At 42.1% G+C, this 17,729-nt stretch overlaps 1 protein-coding gene across 2 annotated transcripts in view; it reads right to left on the reverse strand.

Moving 5' to 3' along the window:
* The window catches only part of ZRANB3 (zinc finger RANBP2-type containing 3), a 48,481-nt gene extending 37,988 nt beyond the window's left edge, over positions 1–10,493 (reverse strand). The window contains exons 1-2 of one of the 2 annotated variants that reach the window (XM_086615337.1): positions 10,467–10,493; positions 3,629–3,787 (exon numbers count right to left, since the gene is read on the reverse strand). In XM_086615337.1, the coding sequence (XP_086471463.1) occupies positions 3,629–3,780 (152 nt within the window). In that variant the 5' untranslated portion in view covers positions 3,781–3,787; positions 10,467–10,493. Of the gene's footprint in view, positions 1–3,628; positions 3,925–10,466 lie in introns of those variants that run through there. The other variant, XM_009992747.2, reaches the window with a different exon arrangement.
* Between the last annotated feature and the right edge of the window lie 7,236 nt (positions 10,494–17,729).

Genomic DNA, 17,729 nt, shown 5'->3' on the forward strand with positions numbered 1-17,729 from the left:
TGCAGAACTTGGCTCAATCTCTCATTCATACTTCCTGCATCTGAACCTCGTTCTGTGAGCTAGCATCTTCATTTAATCATCTCTCTCTCTCCTTTGGCACTTCTCAGATGTGAAATGTATTCTGGAACATTACAAACCAATGTCTTTAAAAAAAGAAACCTTTCTTTAAGAACACAGTACTCACAGAGCTACTCCATATTTAATTGCTGAAACGTATTAAATTAACTGTTTGATCCTCTACATATTCATTAAATAGCCATTCCATCCTTTTTCCCCTAGGATTACTTTTCAGCTTTGTTTTCTAAGACTGGAAAGAACTGCTCATCTCTTATGATGCAGGATTTTGTCATTTACTGCTTCTTTACTGTGTCTATACTCAATAAATAACATTAAGCCAGCATTTATGCGAAACTAAAAATCACATTCTCCAGAACATATAAATTAATCATAGAATCATCTGGTTGGAAGAGACCTTCAAGATCATCGAGTCCAACCATTCACCCAGCACTGTCAGGGTCCCTAAACCATGTTGCTCAACACCAAATCCACATGGTTTTTAAACACCTCCAGGCATGGGGACTCCACCACTTCCCTAGGCAGCCTGTTCCAAAATGTATTACCTCTAAAACTTAAACGTACCATTAAAAAGTAAAAATTAGCTATAAATCAACATTGGAAAAAAATACAGATCCTGGTAAATGTATCAATAAGTATTTCAATATTTAGATACCTTTATATTCTTTTTTTTCCAGAAAATAGAAGTTACAATGTTAATGCACTTGAACCTTACGTAAGAAAGCGAGAAGAAAACACAACAAGAAACTAGATTAAATTGTTTGAGCATACAGTTTTAATGGAAAAGCTTATTTCATGAGTGGTAAATATCTCTAAGTCCTCTTTCACATCCACAAGCAAGACAGGTTAAACAAATTGTTCTGCCAGCATTCCTAGAAAATAAGATATCTGTGTGTCTGAAGGCAACTTTTTCAGATATCGTCACCAAGCAATGCTAAATAATGATGTTTGCAAACCACACACTGAATTATATAGGCTCTAGAATTACTATTTCTTAGAAAAGTGTCAGGCAGTCTAGATGATGCCTGCAGAGCATCTACTGAAAAAGCCTTTGATTCATTTACTAATGAATCAAAAGCACAAATCACAACAGCATATTTATTTTACACTCAGGGAAAAGACAACGGAATTAATAGGTTAGTCCCAGCCACTTTCATGCAAGAAAAAGTCTGTTCTAATAATAAGTCCCTTTTCACGCTGGGTGCTTGTCTAACCTAAGATAATTTTAATTAAATCTCTTCAGCTAACAATAGAACACTTTCTCTACACCAGTTTCCTGCCACTACAGGAAAGGATGGATTAAGTGATGACTGCAAAGGGAGTGCATATCCTGAGACAGAGAAGAAAGAAGAACTGAGAGGAACATACTGCTTACTTCAAGTCCTATGTTCATATATTTTTGAAACTAGAAAAGGTACTTTTACGAAAAAGTAACAGACCCTACTACAGTATACCACTGGGAGTACTGAAAGAAGGCTTAAATTATTAAGGAGTATGCAAAACAAAGACTTGGATGAGCCATGGGCTGACAAACTAATATGAAAATTCAGCTACAAGCAGCAGAGCCTTGTTCTCTGTTTTGGGACAGAAAGAAAAATAGGTCTGCCTGAAAAAGGGGCAGATTTAAAAAAAAAAATAATCCTCAGGAAAGTTTAGCTTAATACATTTTACTTTATATAGAGGCCGGCTGAGAGTGCACACACAATTCCTCAATTTGACCCAACTAACATTTAGAATTTGCTACACCAAGGAACGGGATTTCTTGCAATCATGATGAAAATACTTTCATATGCCTGTCACAGTAAAACCATCAGTGCCATATTATTCAACAGTCTTTTGTTAGTCAAAGGTTTCAAGAAAAGAAAACAACATGAAGTCCATAACCTTAATGAAAATAATATGATTTCCTCCTTGACAGAATTAGCCTAGGTATTTCAAACCTTTTTACATACTTGTTGCAGGCAATTGTTACTTCTCAAACAAAAAGAAGAAATATCTGATTAGAATTTATCTAGTCCTACAGTTAAGCTGCTTCCCGAAGAACCTCTATATTATATAAGAGACTGCAAAAGATTATGCTACTTTCATATACATCCACTAGCCTGCACTAAGTAACATTAAAGAAACTACACACATTTAATGTCTTCTGCTATTTCACTATTTACATATCAAGCCACACCTCAGTTGCATACTACACAAACTTCACCTGCCCTTATTAGAACCCAATCAACTGATAGATGGTATTTGGATTTATTAAAATCAACTCTAATGTTGACTCTGCTGTCTGCTCTGTCAAAGTCTTAGTGATCCGTTAAAACTGTGTGCATTCATTCTCACAGTCACACTGTGCAGCAGCGAAGTGCCAAACATGGCCAGTGGTCACAGAGAAGTTAATGGCAACACAGCATAAAGGTTTTTAAAGTTCAGCCTTGCACATTAATGGCTGGGCTCATCTTCCTACTCTGCTACCTATTCTGGCAGCATAAAATAGATGGCTTGCTTCTTTCCGTGAAGACAGCAATCTTCTAATTGCTGAAAGTTTTTGGCCAAATGAATAGAATTGAAGTGAAAACTTCAGAGGAAATATGAATTGATCAAAAGTTCCATAAAATTGCAAGAACTGATGATAAACATTTCCTTTCCCATTTTTCACCTTTAGAGAAAGAGATGCACAATTTTCTTCCTCCTGAAAAAATCACAAACTTTAGCAAGCAACCTGCTTAGACCCTAAGCCTCTTGTTCTGAGCAAGATGATGAAATGATCCGAAACTAACTTCACCCTTCTTTAAAACCAAAGTTAAAATAATTTCATTTGTGCCATTGTCATGTCATTACCTTCCGAAAGAACAACATACAGTAGTTTCATGGCTTTAGGTTGCATTTGCCTTCATTTTCTAAAACTTATAAATGCGAAAATAGCATTTCCCTTCTCTCATTTTTGCCCCTGTAATTCAGTAAGAGGCTCTTACTCAGCAAAATATTTCCAGCCTCTACTGCATAAACTATTTTTCTGATTTATCAGGTACTTAATTGTTTAATGCCGGCTCTATCAGTTGCTGTACTTGCTAACTGAGCACTCTGCAAGGCTTCTGCTCTGCTGTTGCAGCTCAGCGAGTTCCAGAACACCCTGACTACATGCCAGAATTGTACCAAGTTTAAAATAGAATACCACACAGATGCACCAAGATCTGTTAGTCATTCTCTTAACAGCTCTACCACGCCATTAAGAACTAAAGAAACAAATGTGAATTAACTTATTTTAAGAATTCTCTATTAACATGACAAAAAGGATGGTCCTACTGACATTAGCCTCCTCTTACGTGAGGAGATCTTTGATACTACAATCCTCTTTTCGCATTATTAAACTTTTCTTCATCCTCTGGGGAAAAAACAAAACAACCCTTCATTTTAAACTATGTTATCTTATAGTTTACAAAAAAATTCTGTAATATAACTCATCTAATACCTGCTGATACTGCATAGCCTTTGTAAAAATTAATTTACGTTTATCTAAAATCATTCTTTTTAGCATATGATACAATAAGGATTTTACCTGCCACTTCGCTGAAGTGCAAATATGATGCCTTTCTCCTGAAAAGGAAGTAGTTTCTTTCTCAGTCTTTCAGGTAGAAAGGACAGCTTAGCATCAACATTTTCTGAATAAGAAGATTCAAGTGTAGGTGCTTCCTGGAATGCACTAGCCATGTTGAACCTAAGGGACACAAAACCAAAAAAAGATGTCTTGCTTAAGAGACAGGTCTGCAATGCATTACAGAATAAAGCTTCATGGAACAACAATAATCCCTCCATCTTGAAATATTCAATATCTACACAACTATTCTCAAGTCTTGAGAAATCTCCCCAGAAAGCATAAAATAATGCAGATGGTGGCAGAAGAGCCCACCACCTCAGTGTCAACAAAATATTCTAACTATTCCAGTACGAAGAGGTCAGCCTGTATCACTTCCTCAATGCTATGAAACAGTTTTTTAAAAAAGTTCCCCATTCATGGATTGAAGTTATTGGCCATTCAAACAGAGCTTACTTATAGACAGTGAAATACAACTCTTTTAGTAAATATTTTTAGAAAAGTTACCGAAAAAAGGTTATCTAACCTTCTGATGATGGAAGTAACAGTCCGCTAAAATTTTTAATCCTAAGAATCAAATCAGGAATAAAGGGTAAAATATGCCCAGTTTGGGGGAAAGGGGGAGGGGGGAAAAAAAAAATACAGAATTTTACTTTCCTCAGAAAGAAGTAATCTTAAACCACAGAATTAATCAGTGAAAACTCTCATACTGTGCTTCAGACTAAAAATGTGGATTCTCCATTCATTTTTGTCCAAGGGGACAGAGTCAGAGAAGAAATACTAGCTTCTGGTCTCTTATAACTTCAATAGACTTTAAACAAAAAAACAAATGGGTAAAAAGCTCAGCAGTAGTATGCTAACTAAACATGAGGAAAGCAACAAATCTTTACGTCAAAGCATTACCTAAATATTTTGGATTTGTGGCCTGCGTGAGGAGCAGGATTACCTTAACGATCATAGGATCAAAGAATATCAGCCAAATATGCTTCCTGTATTGTTAACAGTAGATATTGTACCAGTAGGTTTGACAGCAAAACTCTGAGCATGTGGCAGTCAGACTTTTTGATACATGTATTTCTGAAGCAACTCAGAAGAAGTCAGATCTGATTTGGTGAGACGAACCATTACATTCACAAGAAGAAATGTGCTGAGCTAAACGGTCATTCACTTCAGGCGTCTGCAGCACTAAGTACCTGACTGGACATAACGTGAGACAGACCTGCAGACAATGCAAATGGTTAAAGTAATCAACACAATAAAGCATGATCAGGCAAAACAGAGTTTGTAACAGTTTCCTCCTAATGTCATGGAGTACAGGTGAGGAGGTAAAACAGACTGATTCAGACGAAATTATATGCCACAGTGAAAGAACAGCACATCTGTATTCCTAAATAATTCCACTTATGAAATTCTAGCTACTAAACTTGACGTATGGTCTTCCAGCTGAAGTCATGTTCTCTTCAGTGAAGAGAATCTAGCTGTAACTGCAGTGTCTGTCTGTCTGTCTATCTCCCTCTCTGTCTATCTCAAGTTGAAAGAGCCTAGGCTTTTGTTCCAGCACAACTATACAAACATCTTCTAACACTCCATCTTCCACAGGTCTATGTTAGACTACAACCGCAGAACCTTTCCCTTGGGATGGGAGAAGGGGTTCCTACTGGAAGCGTTCCAAGGCGGTCGCAAGTGCCACGCCCTGAGACCCCTCTCCATGGTGCTCACCCCAGCGGTGGTCGCGGCACACGGAGCCCCCGGCCGCGGTGCCGCACAGGGTGGAGTGGAGCTGTGGGACGGGGATTCGCTGAGCCTCTGCTGGGCACCTCTCACACCGCCCGGTCCTCAGGGCTGTCGTTACCATCGCTATGGATTCTGTTCTGGTTTGTATCAAATTACTTAGCTGCTAGGGGACTTATTTTAAGAAGAATATTCTTGAAGAGTTATCCTGCACACGTATGAAAACAACAATCCGAACTGACATCGTAGATACGTGTGTGCATTCCTTCTAATGTCATGGAGTACAGGTGAGGAGGTAAAACAGATTGAGGAGGTAAAACACACACTTAAGGACTTCTGCATAAACACCGTTTCAACCCTGGTCTCAGAAACATGTAACTGATGTCACCGACTGGATGAGTGCAAGTGGTTCACCCAGCATTAAGAACTCCATGGCTGGAGGGAGGGAGGCTGCTGTTGTGCTTCCAATAGCACGCCCAAGGTACAACATGACCAGTTCTCAAGTAAGTCTGGTACCAGCAGAAAGACAGGATCTTTTCTCCCTAGATTCCTATTAGGTCATGCACTCGAGATGCTAAAGGAACAAGCCCAGTGCTGCTAAACCTCCTCCTGATAACAGACTTCTGACTACAGACCTTCTAGAACAGAATCTGTCCACGGATAAAGAGGGATACCTTTGAATGCCAATGAAACAGCCAGTTACAGAGAAAGGAAATCTGGATTTGTTTTGCAAACCAGACATTCCGTGTTATTTGTGATTGCGCTTCTCCCTGCCCTGGCCGTTTTTTAAGTGAAATATCTCTCATATCTTTAAAGAACAATAATCTTGTATCTCGGGCCTCTGGAACATTCAGCAGCAGATAAAAGTACTACTGTCAATATCAAGGCTCTTTGATGCATGCCCATCACTGAACTTTGCTTAACAGAAAAAGGAAAGCCTCTGGCTTACCCTGTATATCCAAGAGATGCATTTCGCAGAAAAGAAACCATAAATAAAATAAATATCCACTTCATCTCTCAGTTAGGCAAACAGAAACATCTCAGCTCTAACTGTTGGGAAAGCAATCATAGTCACTTCAATAGTTCTATCACAATATTTTCCACGGAGTATTTATTTTTCTTTAAAAGTTGATTAAGGTAATTCAAGACAGCTGGCAAAAACAAACACTAAATATTTCTGTAGAGCCAACCTTAAACAAGTAAGCTGCAGGAGCAGTGGACCCAACGAACCTGTTCAACATCCAGTTCTGTGATTCACCCCTGAAGAGAATTTCTGACTCATTTTCTGTGATTATTTTCTGGTCTATAAAAGCAGAGAAAATTATATACTTCTGATCAGCTTGCTGCATAGCTTGTTGTGAGTGACAATACGACAATGAAATGTTAACATAACTAACTTTCTGTTGAACTAGATTATGACAAGATTCTTTCACTGAAACACTGAATAAAAACCACGCAGTTTCAGAAGCATGAATCTGAATTAGAGAAGGCACATATGATTCATCAGTACATAGCAATACTACCACAAAAAATGTTTCTGGATCAGTCACTAACAAGGTTAAAGCTGACTTTGAAGATCCATCTTAAAAAGCAGCAACAGCAACACAGAAAGCACTAACTATCAGAGATGTACAAGTTCTGGGTTTTTTTTTCTCTAGGTGAATGATTAAAGAAATGAATAGTGAGCAATTACAGAAGAGATGAATAATTAAAGTCCACATGCTGTGAACAATGACTATTATAAAAACATACACACTGACTAGCGTGAGCACAAGACAAGACAGCAATATGAATTGTGCATTACTAAAGCTTCCATTGTATTGCTCTTTGGAAAGGCAAAGTAGTGTGCATGATCACATCACCCCAATGTTCCTCTAGTTATCAACTTTATGCGCCAGTCCTTTGCGTTCACCTTACCTACACTATTATTTAAACTTGAACTACAAGCTTCCAAAGATGGACTTTGCCATCGGCTGTGCATATATAACCTACCGCTCTCATGGTTGTTTACTGTGGAGTTCATGACAAGTAAAAAATACCTCAGGCAAAATATTTGATGCTTGAGATACGATTGCCTGAGAATATGCACTTCAGAATGATGTTTTAAGAACTCAGATTACTAAAATGCACATTTTTTTAAAGGCACCTTCCTTTCCAAACCTTTTAAGTTGAATTCAACCACTGTAAACATGCACTGATAATGATCATACAAAGAATCATGCTCTGAAGATTCAAAGAACTCTGTCGTGGTTTCTGAACAAATGGCAGTAATGAAAATCCATATTCAGGCTGTACTCATACCTGCAGCACTACTTTATGATATCCAAAGTACAGAAGGCACTACGCAAGGTATATTGACCCTGTGAAGGATTCATTTTGGATGCACAGAAAATGAATCATAGAATCAAAGATCATCTAGTTCCAGTTCCCCTGCCATGGGCAGGGAAACAGCAGGGAAACCCTCCACTACACCAGGTTGCCCAAAGTCTCATCCAACCTGGCCTTGAACACTTCCAGGGATGGGGCATCTACAACTTCTCTGGGCAACCTGTTCCAATGCCTCACCACCCTCTGAGTGAAAAATTTCTTCCTTAGATCTAATCTAAATCTCCCCTCTTTCTGTTTAAATCCATTGCCCCTTGTCCTATCACTACACGCCCTTGTAAAAAGTCCCTCTCCAGCTTTCCTGTAGGCCCCCTTTAAGTACTGGAAGGCTGCAATAAGAACAAAGAGTGATCAAACAAGACAGAGAAAGAAATGAATTCCACCAAATCGCCTTTTATTGATTTGCTAAAGTAATAATTATATTGAGAATCGATGCCTTACTTATGTGTAATGACTTTGGCAGTGGTGGTCATTTATATTTTATTTTGAGACAGATCAATTACGTATACCAGTGTAGTAATGTCAAAAAATAAAAATGGCCCTTTTTTTTTTAAAAAAAAAAAGTCAGTGTAGCAGAAGACCAGTTTGTGTCTGTTGTTCTACCCATTGCAGATTTGGAAGCTCTAAGAAGAGAGAGAAAGATTAGTGCATGTTTTCTCTACCTACAATTCTTCATTTGTTTCTGTGCCCTTAATTTGTTATAATGCACATCTCATCAACCTTCCCACATCTCTAGAACACAAGCTCCGGAACCTCAACTTTCTGAAGTGTTTCGGACAAAACAGACCTAAAAGGTTTGGTGTGGAGACCTAACTTTTCACTCAGAGAGTTTGTTCAGCTACAGAAGTTTTATGAGTAAAAAATAAAAAGAAAAATCACATGGTATTTTCTCAAGTGTTTTTAAGGAAAACAAGGATTAAAGAGCTGAATTACTAAACCCAGCAACTTTGTATTTAAAATTGCTTTAGTATCTCAGGATCAGCTAGTCAAACACAATCCCAACTTTTAAAAGCAGGTATGGGGAAGAGTCATGGAACTATGGCATGATTCATTTGTAGGGCATAAAAATCAGTGAAACTTATGAAGTCCAAAACTTGCAAACACCAAGATAAATGCATCTATTTAGTGTGAGTCAATGCACCTTTTGTAAAGGTGAGTCTTTTCTTTCAAGTCTACTGAAGTTTTTTTGAAGATGATCTACAACAACGTACATATAAAATGGCTGATGCAGTCCAGTTTCTACTATTTTTCAAAATTAATTAAAACAGAGTAAGTTGTATAAACATATTTGTACAGTGATTATAGTTTCCAGGAAAACTTTTGAGAAAGTCTCTCAAACTTTTAACAAAATTGAGCTGTCATGGAAAAAATGCAGTGAAACTTTTTTTTTTTTAATACAAGCAAGTAGATTGTTCATACATGAGAGAAACAACATCAACAATATTTCAGAGGAACCTGCTCCAACTTCTATTATGTTCAATGAATTAATAAATCATCTGGAAAAGTAAGTAACCACCAAGGGATAAGGTCAGTGTAAATACTAGTAAAATAAAGTAGAAATTAAAAGAAAAATAATCTGGAATTCTTTCTGTCACTGTGGCTGCCACACTGCATTTCATTGTAGGCACTTACCCTCCCGGAAGCATGCACTGAGACCCAACTTGTTGAGGACAATGCCCTAAGTGATGTGTTTCTTTATTGGAAGGCTGGGTGCAAGACTGACAAGAACTTCAAGAAGGACTATTTAAGTTTTGCAACAGCTGTTTGTCAACACAAACTGATATCACAATATAAACCCACTATTTGTTTTTACAGGCCACTAAGTATAGTCTTTTAATGCAGCTCAGTAGTAGATGCCTAAAACAAACGAGTATTTCCATCATAAATTGCTTATTGATGGCTCCAACCACTCCACGACTGTATGTTCAATTAAACTTAACAGTGAATTTAAGGCTCTAAGAAAACCATGGGCCTTTAGCTAATTGATTTATCAACCATTTTTCCAGCGGTGCAACAATAAAGAATTGAAAAACCACCTAAATTCTTAGAATACGGCATTTTAAAAAGTGTTACAACAAAAAAGCAATCAGACAGAAGAAAGGACATCGCAAAGCTCTGTATCACACAACGGTTTTTCCACAGGTCCGTGTACTGGGCTTGAAGAAAACAGACACCTTAATACCTACCTAGGGCCATTTTTTCTTCTTTCTTTTTTGTTTTTTACTTACGCAATTCCCTGCAATAGCAGAACTACCTGATCACACGCTGCGACAACCCAGTGGCGGCAGCCAGGGCGAACAGAACTAGCGATACCTTCTGGCACAAACACGGGCTGAGAAGGAACGAGAGTCGCCTGGAAGCTCGTCCCTTCACAACGAGCCGGCCCCACCCGGGGCACCCCCCGACGCTGCTCAGCGCTCGGTCTCTCGGGGCGTTACACCTCGCTGCTCCGCGGGGTCGGGCCGCGCTGCCGGCCCGGCCTCCGCCCGCGAGGCAGAGCCTCGGCCGCCCCCTCACAACCCGCCGCCGCCGCCGCCATGTCACTGCGCATCGCACCGCGGGGAACGGAACGGGCTGGAACCGGCCCCTCCAGCTCCCTGCGACCCTGAGGGGCCGCTCACGGGCGGGGGCCGCCACGCCGGGCCCCACCACGCCACTCACGGCCCCGACCGCCGCCGCGCCGCACCTTCGCGGGCCCCGAGCTCAAACCGCCGCCGCCCGGAAATGACGCACCGCCGGAGGGAGCGCGCGCACCCGCGCTTCTTCCCGCGATCGTTTTCTCTTTATGTGTGTGTGTATGTGTGTTAAACGGCATGTTCCTGCCCGGCGCTGCCTCGTACCGGCCGCTGCTTCGCTCGGATGGTGCGCGGGGGACAGAGGGAGGGCTGAAGGAGCCAGAGCGGGGCGGGAAGGGGGCAGGAAAGCGGCCCGGTTACTTCCCGACAGGCCGCCCCGCGGGAGATGGGCTGGACGGGCGGAGAGGGCGGCAGGCGCAGGATGGCGTTAACGGCCGGGCTAAGCGAGGGCCGCGCAGGACGGGGCGACCCGAGCGGTGCCGCCGGATGTGGAGACTGGTGGAAAGACCGGCTGAGGGCTGGAGCCAGGGCGAGAGGCCTGGGGGGCGAGTGGCTGCGCGGCGAAGCCGCGACTACAGCTCCCAGCCGGCCCTGCGCCGGCCCGGTCTGGGGTGCGGGATCTTCGTGCGGCTGCCAGGAGGGCCCGTGAGGGGCTCCCAGCGGGGCTGGGCAGCCGCTGCTTGGGCTAGACCACTTCCCAGGCGGCAGCGGCCATGCTTGGGCGAACCACGGTCAAGGGAGGGTTGGTACGGCCCGGGGGAGGGGGGCCGAGGGAGAGGGGACATGGCAGGGGGCGGCTGTCATTAGCCGCGGCAGCAGTCCGTCTGCGCGCCGCCGCGCGGCGAGTGGCCGTCGGCCGTCCACAGTGGGCGGGCGTTGCGGTGCCGGTCTCCGTGCTAAAGCGGCGTTCTCATTGGTGCTCACGTCCGTCTGTCAACGCAGCGGCGCGCTGCGATTCGTCGCTGTCTGCTGGGCGGGCTTGCGAGCGCGTAAGCGCTGAGAGGCGCCGCTCACCGGCAGCGCCGAGGGAGGGCGCCGCGCCGCTAATTGGCCCGCGCAGCCGTTAATCATTAGCTTTTTGCGTGGCTATTGGCGGCGGTGGCGCGGCGGGGCGGGTCTTTCTCCCCGCGGCGGCAGCAGCAGGAGGAACCCCGGCGGCTCTCGGGGCTGGTGATGGGGTTCAGCGCCCCTCGTGCGTGAGCCCGCTGCCGCCGCGCCGGCCCCGGCCCGCCGGCCGCGCTGCCGCGGTAAGGAGCCCGCCGCCCCGCTCGGGAAGGCGCCCCGGCGGGGCCGCGTGCTCCGCTGAGGAGAGCGGGGGGAGGGGGGAAGCGGCCGGCCGCGCCCGCAGTGCGGAGAGCGGGGGGCAGCGGCGGAGGGAGGGCGGGCGGCCGCGCCGGCGGAGCGGGCGGGCCCGCGCCGGGGGAGGGGCGCATGCTGGGCCGCCGGGACCGGCTGGCGGCAGGGGCTGGCTGCACCTGCGGGCCGTGGGGGTCCCGGTCCGGCGGGGAGCGGCCGGCCCTGTTTCTCTTGCCTAATATAGGCAGGGCCGGCCGCCGCCGGTGGAGCGGGGCACGGCGCGGCGGCATGGAGCTGGGCTGCGCCGCGCCGCCCCGCCCCGGGGCCTCCGGTCGGCCCCGGGGCTGCGCCCTCGGCCTAGCGCGGCTCTGGGCTGTCCCGGCCGCGGTGACCTGCTGCAGGATGTTGGTCGCTGGGAGGCGGGGGCAGGGGCCGGTCGGGGGCCCGCAGAGCCCCCCGAGCCCGCCGGGCAGTGGGCTCGGGGGGTGCCCAGTGCTGCAGGGTGGGTTTTTCGGTTTTAGCAGTAGTTGCCAGAGAGTGTGCTGCGCTTGTATCGGCTGTCGCGGGTTCCTAGTCAGACCTCCCCTTATGTTGTCTGGGGGGGAAAATGTTATATTCATGCTGCCTGTGATGGTGTTGGAAGAGGGCTGTTTTATTACGTGTTGGACAATTCTGGATGTGGATATATCTAGCATGCTATAATCCAAAGTGTGAGTAAAAACGAGAGCGAGCTGTGTCACAGCCTGGTTTTTACAGTCTCTTTTAATAACATTTTAAAATGAATTTTCAGCGCTGAAGAAGGGTTTCACTTTATGAGCGAGGCGTAATGAGACAGGAAAATAAGTGAGGCATAGCTGTTTCTTACACCGAGTCTAAAAAGAATTCAGATAATTCACACAAATTCTATTTTTCATAATTAAGCCTGTAGTGCAAGATACACGTTGGTGGATTTGTGTGATCTCTGTAGAAAGCTGGATTAGGAAGGTGATGGAAAAAACCCAAAACGAGTGATGGATACTTTGTTCAGAGCGCATTCTCGGATACTATAATCCACACAAGTATGTGGTGTTTTGGAGTGGCTTTTTAATAGATTTTTTCTTTTTTTTTTTTTCTTTTTTAATATTGATGCCCTTTTTCCATTAGCCCTGAAATTAGGGAGATCTTGGGCGCCTAATGCAGAATAGGGGATGTATTGGCTTTTTTTTTTCCTCTTACAGAGAGTCTGAGACTATAGCCTTTTTGCATTGAGGCGTTAACTTTTGATTTTCAACGGGTTTATTTTCTCATGTCATGTCTTCTACAGGGAATATAGTGCTTGAGACTTGCTTTTTGGTTGAATATGAAACAGAAGACATGATCGCAGTAATCTTACAGTGCAGTATTTCTCATGAATGTTAGATTAGGAATACTCACTTATTGTTTGAGTGGAAGCAACAAAAAGGAAGTTATTTTTCAAAAGACTTTATTCAAACAATTTGTTATTCAGGAGAAAAAAATGACCATGGAAACATGTTTTCTTCGACAGTCTTCCATTTGTCACAAATATTATTGGCAGGCAGCTAATGTCAAGGGTTTTTTTTGTTTGTCTGTGTTTTTTTTTTTTTTACAGTAAATACTGTGATGTAGAGGGTTTGAGTATTTTTTAGAAAATCTGTGATTTCTAGCTTGTACTCCTTAAAAAAAGGGAAAAGCCTCAATGATAAAGATAATATATAGACTTCTCATGTCTTTTAAATCTTGGAAGGTCAAAAATGTGGTACTTGTAACTGCATTGCTAGGTAACTTTCTATTTTGCAGAACTGTAAATTGCTATCACAATCAACTCCTGCTTTCCTCAGGAGGTAAAAATGTGTTTGACTAAATACCAGTAGTTTTAAGGGGTGTGCCGAGTACTGTGTTAGGTTTGTTAGCAGTTTTCCAGAAACTATTTGTTAAAGATTTGAGAAGGATGAATTAATCAAATCTGTTGCAGTGGTCTTCTGATTATATTTTAGTTTTGTGTGTGTATATGGAGGAATAAAGAAGGAAAACTTAAGGAGGTAGATGCCACTACTTTCCTCTTTCTTGTCTTAAGCATAAAGTCTGTCTATGCTTTTTTTGTCTTCCTTTAACTTATATTAGGTTCTTGTTTTCCATTTCTTCTCATATTTTAGTATATTTGCCTTACACCGTAGTCTTACTTATTTTATACTACTTGTTTAAAGTCTGTCTGTGAAACTGTCGAACTGGTTGGATGTTCTGGGTGAAGTGCTGTAGGTACAGGTCTGGGAGTGAAAGACAAATACCATGATTTTGTGTTTTATTTAGTTGCAAGGTGGTGTTTGTTTGCTCCAGTAGCCTAGGTTAATTTGTTTGTGTATCTTTGTATCATTATTTGCACACATTTACTTCTCGCCAGAGTTAATCTGACTAAGAAACGTAGTGCCACGATCTTTTAAAATACAGCGATATATTCAAAGTTTCAAGTTGCTGTAGTCTAAGCTTTTAAAAGTAGTTGATACAGTTGCATTTTTCGGACTCTTTGGGAAAAATGGGACTTTTGACTTCATGTTCATAAAGAGTGGGTTGTCAGATAACGTTAGTGGAGCAATACAAACTTCGAATTGGCTGCCATGTAGCATACATTCCATTTTTTAAAACCTTCTACTGTGTATTGACAGCGTTGCTCAGTTTTGGTGAGATAGACAACTCTAAGCTATAACTTTTACTACCTGCATAAAAATAACGACTTTGGATGTCCTTATTAGTGATAGCCAAGCTAATAAATTTATTTTAAAAGTGGATAGATTCTGAAATTTTCCAGCACACTCTAATTCTTCTTACTTCATAGATACAAAGAGAGTTAAGCAATAGCCAGTATATACAAAATTATGTAATTCATGAGTGTGACATCTAAGGAGCTTTCATAAAATTGGTATTAAGTCATCCTGACACCTCTACATGGGAAGGACTGCAGGAGTGTTGGGGTTTGGGAGCCCAGTTAAGTTTTTAGTGGCAGTTTTCCCATGTACTTTCCACCTGATAATGGCTAGATAGGAATGACCTGGGAGCTTTTGTTAAAGGCTGCATTCCAAATTGAGTCTTTTAGTAATGGAAAGATGAGTCGTTTTGCAATGCAAGACCTGAATAATAAGGTCATTCACACTGTACTCTTTAGGCAAAAGGAACCATGTGAATGCCTTAATATGGTGCTTACTCTGGATGATAGGTAGCATCTATGCAAGCCCATTAAAGCAGGCTTTATGTGTTTCTTTGCTGGCTTTTCTTTGAGGTGGTGGATGATGTGCTGTATAACAATGTTAAGAGATTTTTGAAAGCTGTATTGGAAAGCTCTCTTTCTAGGAGGTCATAACTCAGCAACAGATTATGATTAAATATTGTTGGGAAATACTTTCAGTCTGCCTGTAATCTTATTTTTATTTCAGAACTTTTTGAAGGAGTGCTTGAGAGGAAATAATGTCTGAAACCAGATTTATGGAAGCTCAGCCACCTTAATTACAGAACAGCCTCCACTGCTGCTCTTCTGCATAAGTTAGTCTCCTGCAGTTTAATGTATGTGTTATGAGAATCCTGTCAACATGTTATTTTATGATATGAACTCTTCTCCAATATATAGAATTAAGTTTCCAAGAATATTGTATTTGGTTATTGTATGTTTGTATCCAGGCTGCTGAAGCAAACTGTAGATTTGAAGAGCATGGCTGTGGGATCCTTATTCAAGAGTTTCTTTCCTATTTTTTTCTTGGATCTCTAGAAGGGAACGGGGCATTATCTCTGCAACCATTGGTTTCTGCATAAACATTTATATATTGCATTGTTCACCTGGCTTTGTCCATCTGCTGCTAAGTTTTTCTGTTCTTTTATCTCCTTCTGAACATCAGTTCTTGTTATTCTTTAATCTATAACTCACAAATTTGTCTATGTAACACTTTCAACTCTCTCCTCTGCCCCCTCTCCAGATTTATTTGTTGGCAAGTTTGTACTGCCGTTTATGCAAGGTTTTTGTGCAGTTGCATGTATAGAATGGTCTGAAGGCTGGAGCTTGTCAGGACAAACATCTTAAATATCACTAAATCTATGGCTAAATAGCCTAGCATGGTTGCTCCTTCATTTTGAAAGCATACTTTCGGATAACTTGCATTACAGGGTCAAAAAATAACCGCTAAAAGGCATAAATGTAGAAGGTGGTTTTGGTTTAGCTGACCATTCTTAGCAAAGATCCGGTGCTGGTTTTTGTCTTTTTCTAAAAAATGTTTTGTATGATTGGCTAGCAGGTAGCCTGTTGTTTTGAAGAAGTATGTTGGCAGCTAAGTGAGGTGTAATAGCTTTCTGTTAGTGTCCAACTGAACCATTTTACTTTAGGTTATGGTGAAGCAGGACAAAAATACTTGTATGCCTTGCAAGTATCTGCCTTTGTGAAGGAGGCCATCATGTTGATGTAGCCTTAGCTTTCTGTTCATATCCTCTTTCACCCTCTCTGATCTGTTAAATGGGCTGTTATTGTGAGGAGTTTCTGAACATTTCACTTTGAGCTGTGTAAGATGTAGATCTCTTATTCTATCGAATTGAAACATGTACAGGGAGGCTCACAAGAGCAGTTTAACTGGCAGATGGAGGAAATGGTGACTGGAAGTGAGATCAGTGACGACTTTAGCGCAGCTGAATCTAGAAAAGGCTGTTGGTGTGCAGCTGGTGAGTGAAGTTTGAACTAATTTGAGTGCTTCTGCCAACAGCAGATTGAGGAGTGTTCTCACAGTCCTTTTTGATGTCAGAGCTTTGGGCATAAAAACCTCCTGTTGGTGGTTAGTGGCTGGGAGCAGTTGCATCATTGACCAGCATGCTGGATCCACAACACTTCCATCTGTTTCCATGTTCTAAGTGAGCTCGGAAGAATTCAATATGTTCTTGTGGAGATACAATAGGAGTTTTGAGAGGCATTGGAAAATTGTTGACCTTTATAACTTAGGTTTTGAGCAAATGTTCAGTTTTTACACCCAAATGCTGCAGTAGCAAAATTAGTACATCAGTTTGTGGAGAATTCTTGTCCATGTTATCACAGTATGATTTGGAGCATTTAAACAGAAGGTACAGTAAAAATCCTGTTTCCTTCAAAGCATTGTAAATTCCTCTCTTGGATGAAGAGCTACATTTCGGGTTCAGTGTGCTCTGTAGTTGTTTAAAGAGTAAAACTTGCTGACAGGATTAGATTCTGTTTCTCCCTTTCTTTTATCATCTGTTGAATCTATTCCATAACTTAAAGCAAGAGCTGAACGCTTGCCAATTTCTGTCCTCCTGTGAAAGTAGCTTGATTGGTTATCATCAGTACATAGGATGGCAGTACTTTAACTCAAAATAAAACTTGGCTTGTCTTTTTGCGTTGATGCATCCTTATCCTTCTTTCACTCGAGTTCCTGAACAAGAGCTAATGCCTAACGGCTTTTCAAGGGAAAAACAAATGAATCTGACTAATTTTGTTGTATTGCATATACTTCAATGGAAGAAAATGTGGTAAAACGGATAACTGGATACTTGTAGTATCTGCTGATGATAGTTCTACTGTTAAAATTGAAATAACAGGTCTTTCATTTTTGCTTGCAATGAAGATTACAAATTATTAGTCTCCTAGTTCAGGTGTTGTGGTTTCTTTTTTGTTTTAAGCACATCAAAGTGATCTTTAATGTATTTTCATTGCAAATAATCTCTAGAAAGGATTCTAGACACGTGTTTTGTTGCATGTGGCATTATTGTAATGGAAAAATAAACTACTCTTCCAAGGGTTTAAAGCTGTGCCACAAGCTAGTACCAGTGTTGTCCTTGTGGTATGGATTGGGAAGAGGACATGCAAAGCTATTAAGTGACTTTATGGGGGCTGCTGTAGGAATACTGATACTGTCTGGTTAGACTTGTGATCTAGTAAATGGATATGAATCTTCACACGAACTGTTGTGTTAATTTATAGAAACGTTATGATTTTCATCCTAACGCTTTGTGTGTCAACACTACCCAGGTCCTGTTTCCCCCTCTGTTTTCAAATAATGGCTTCTGGAGAGGAACACCTGTATTTATGTGGACATTGT

This window comes from Tauraco erythrolophus, chromosome 8, assembly GCF_009769465.1.
Source record: "Tauraco erythrolophus isolate bTauEry1 chromosome 8, bTauEry1.pri, whole genome shotgun sequence".
NCBI lineage: Eukaryota > Metazoa > Chordata > Aves > Musophagiformes > Musophagidae > Tauraco > Tauraco erythrolophus.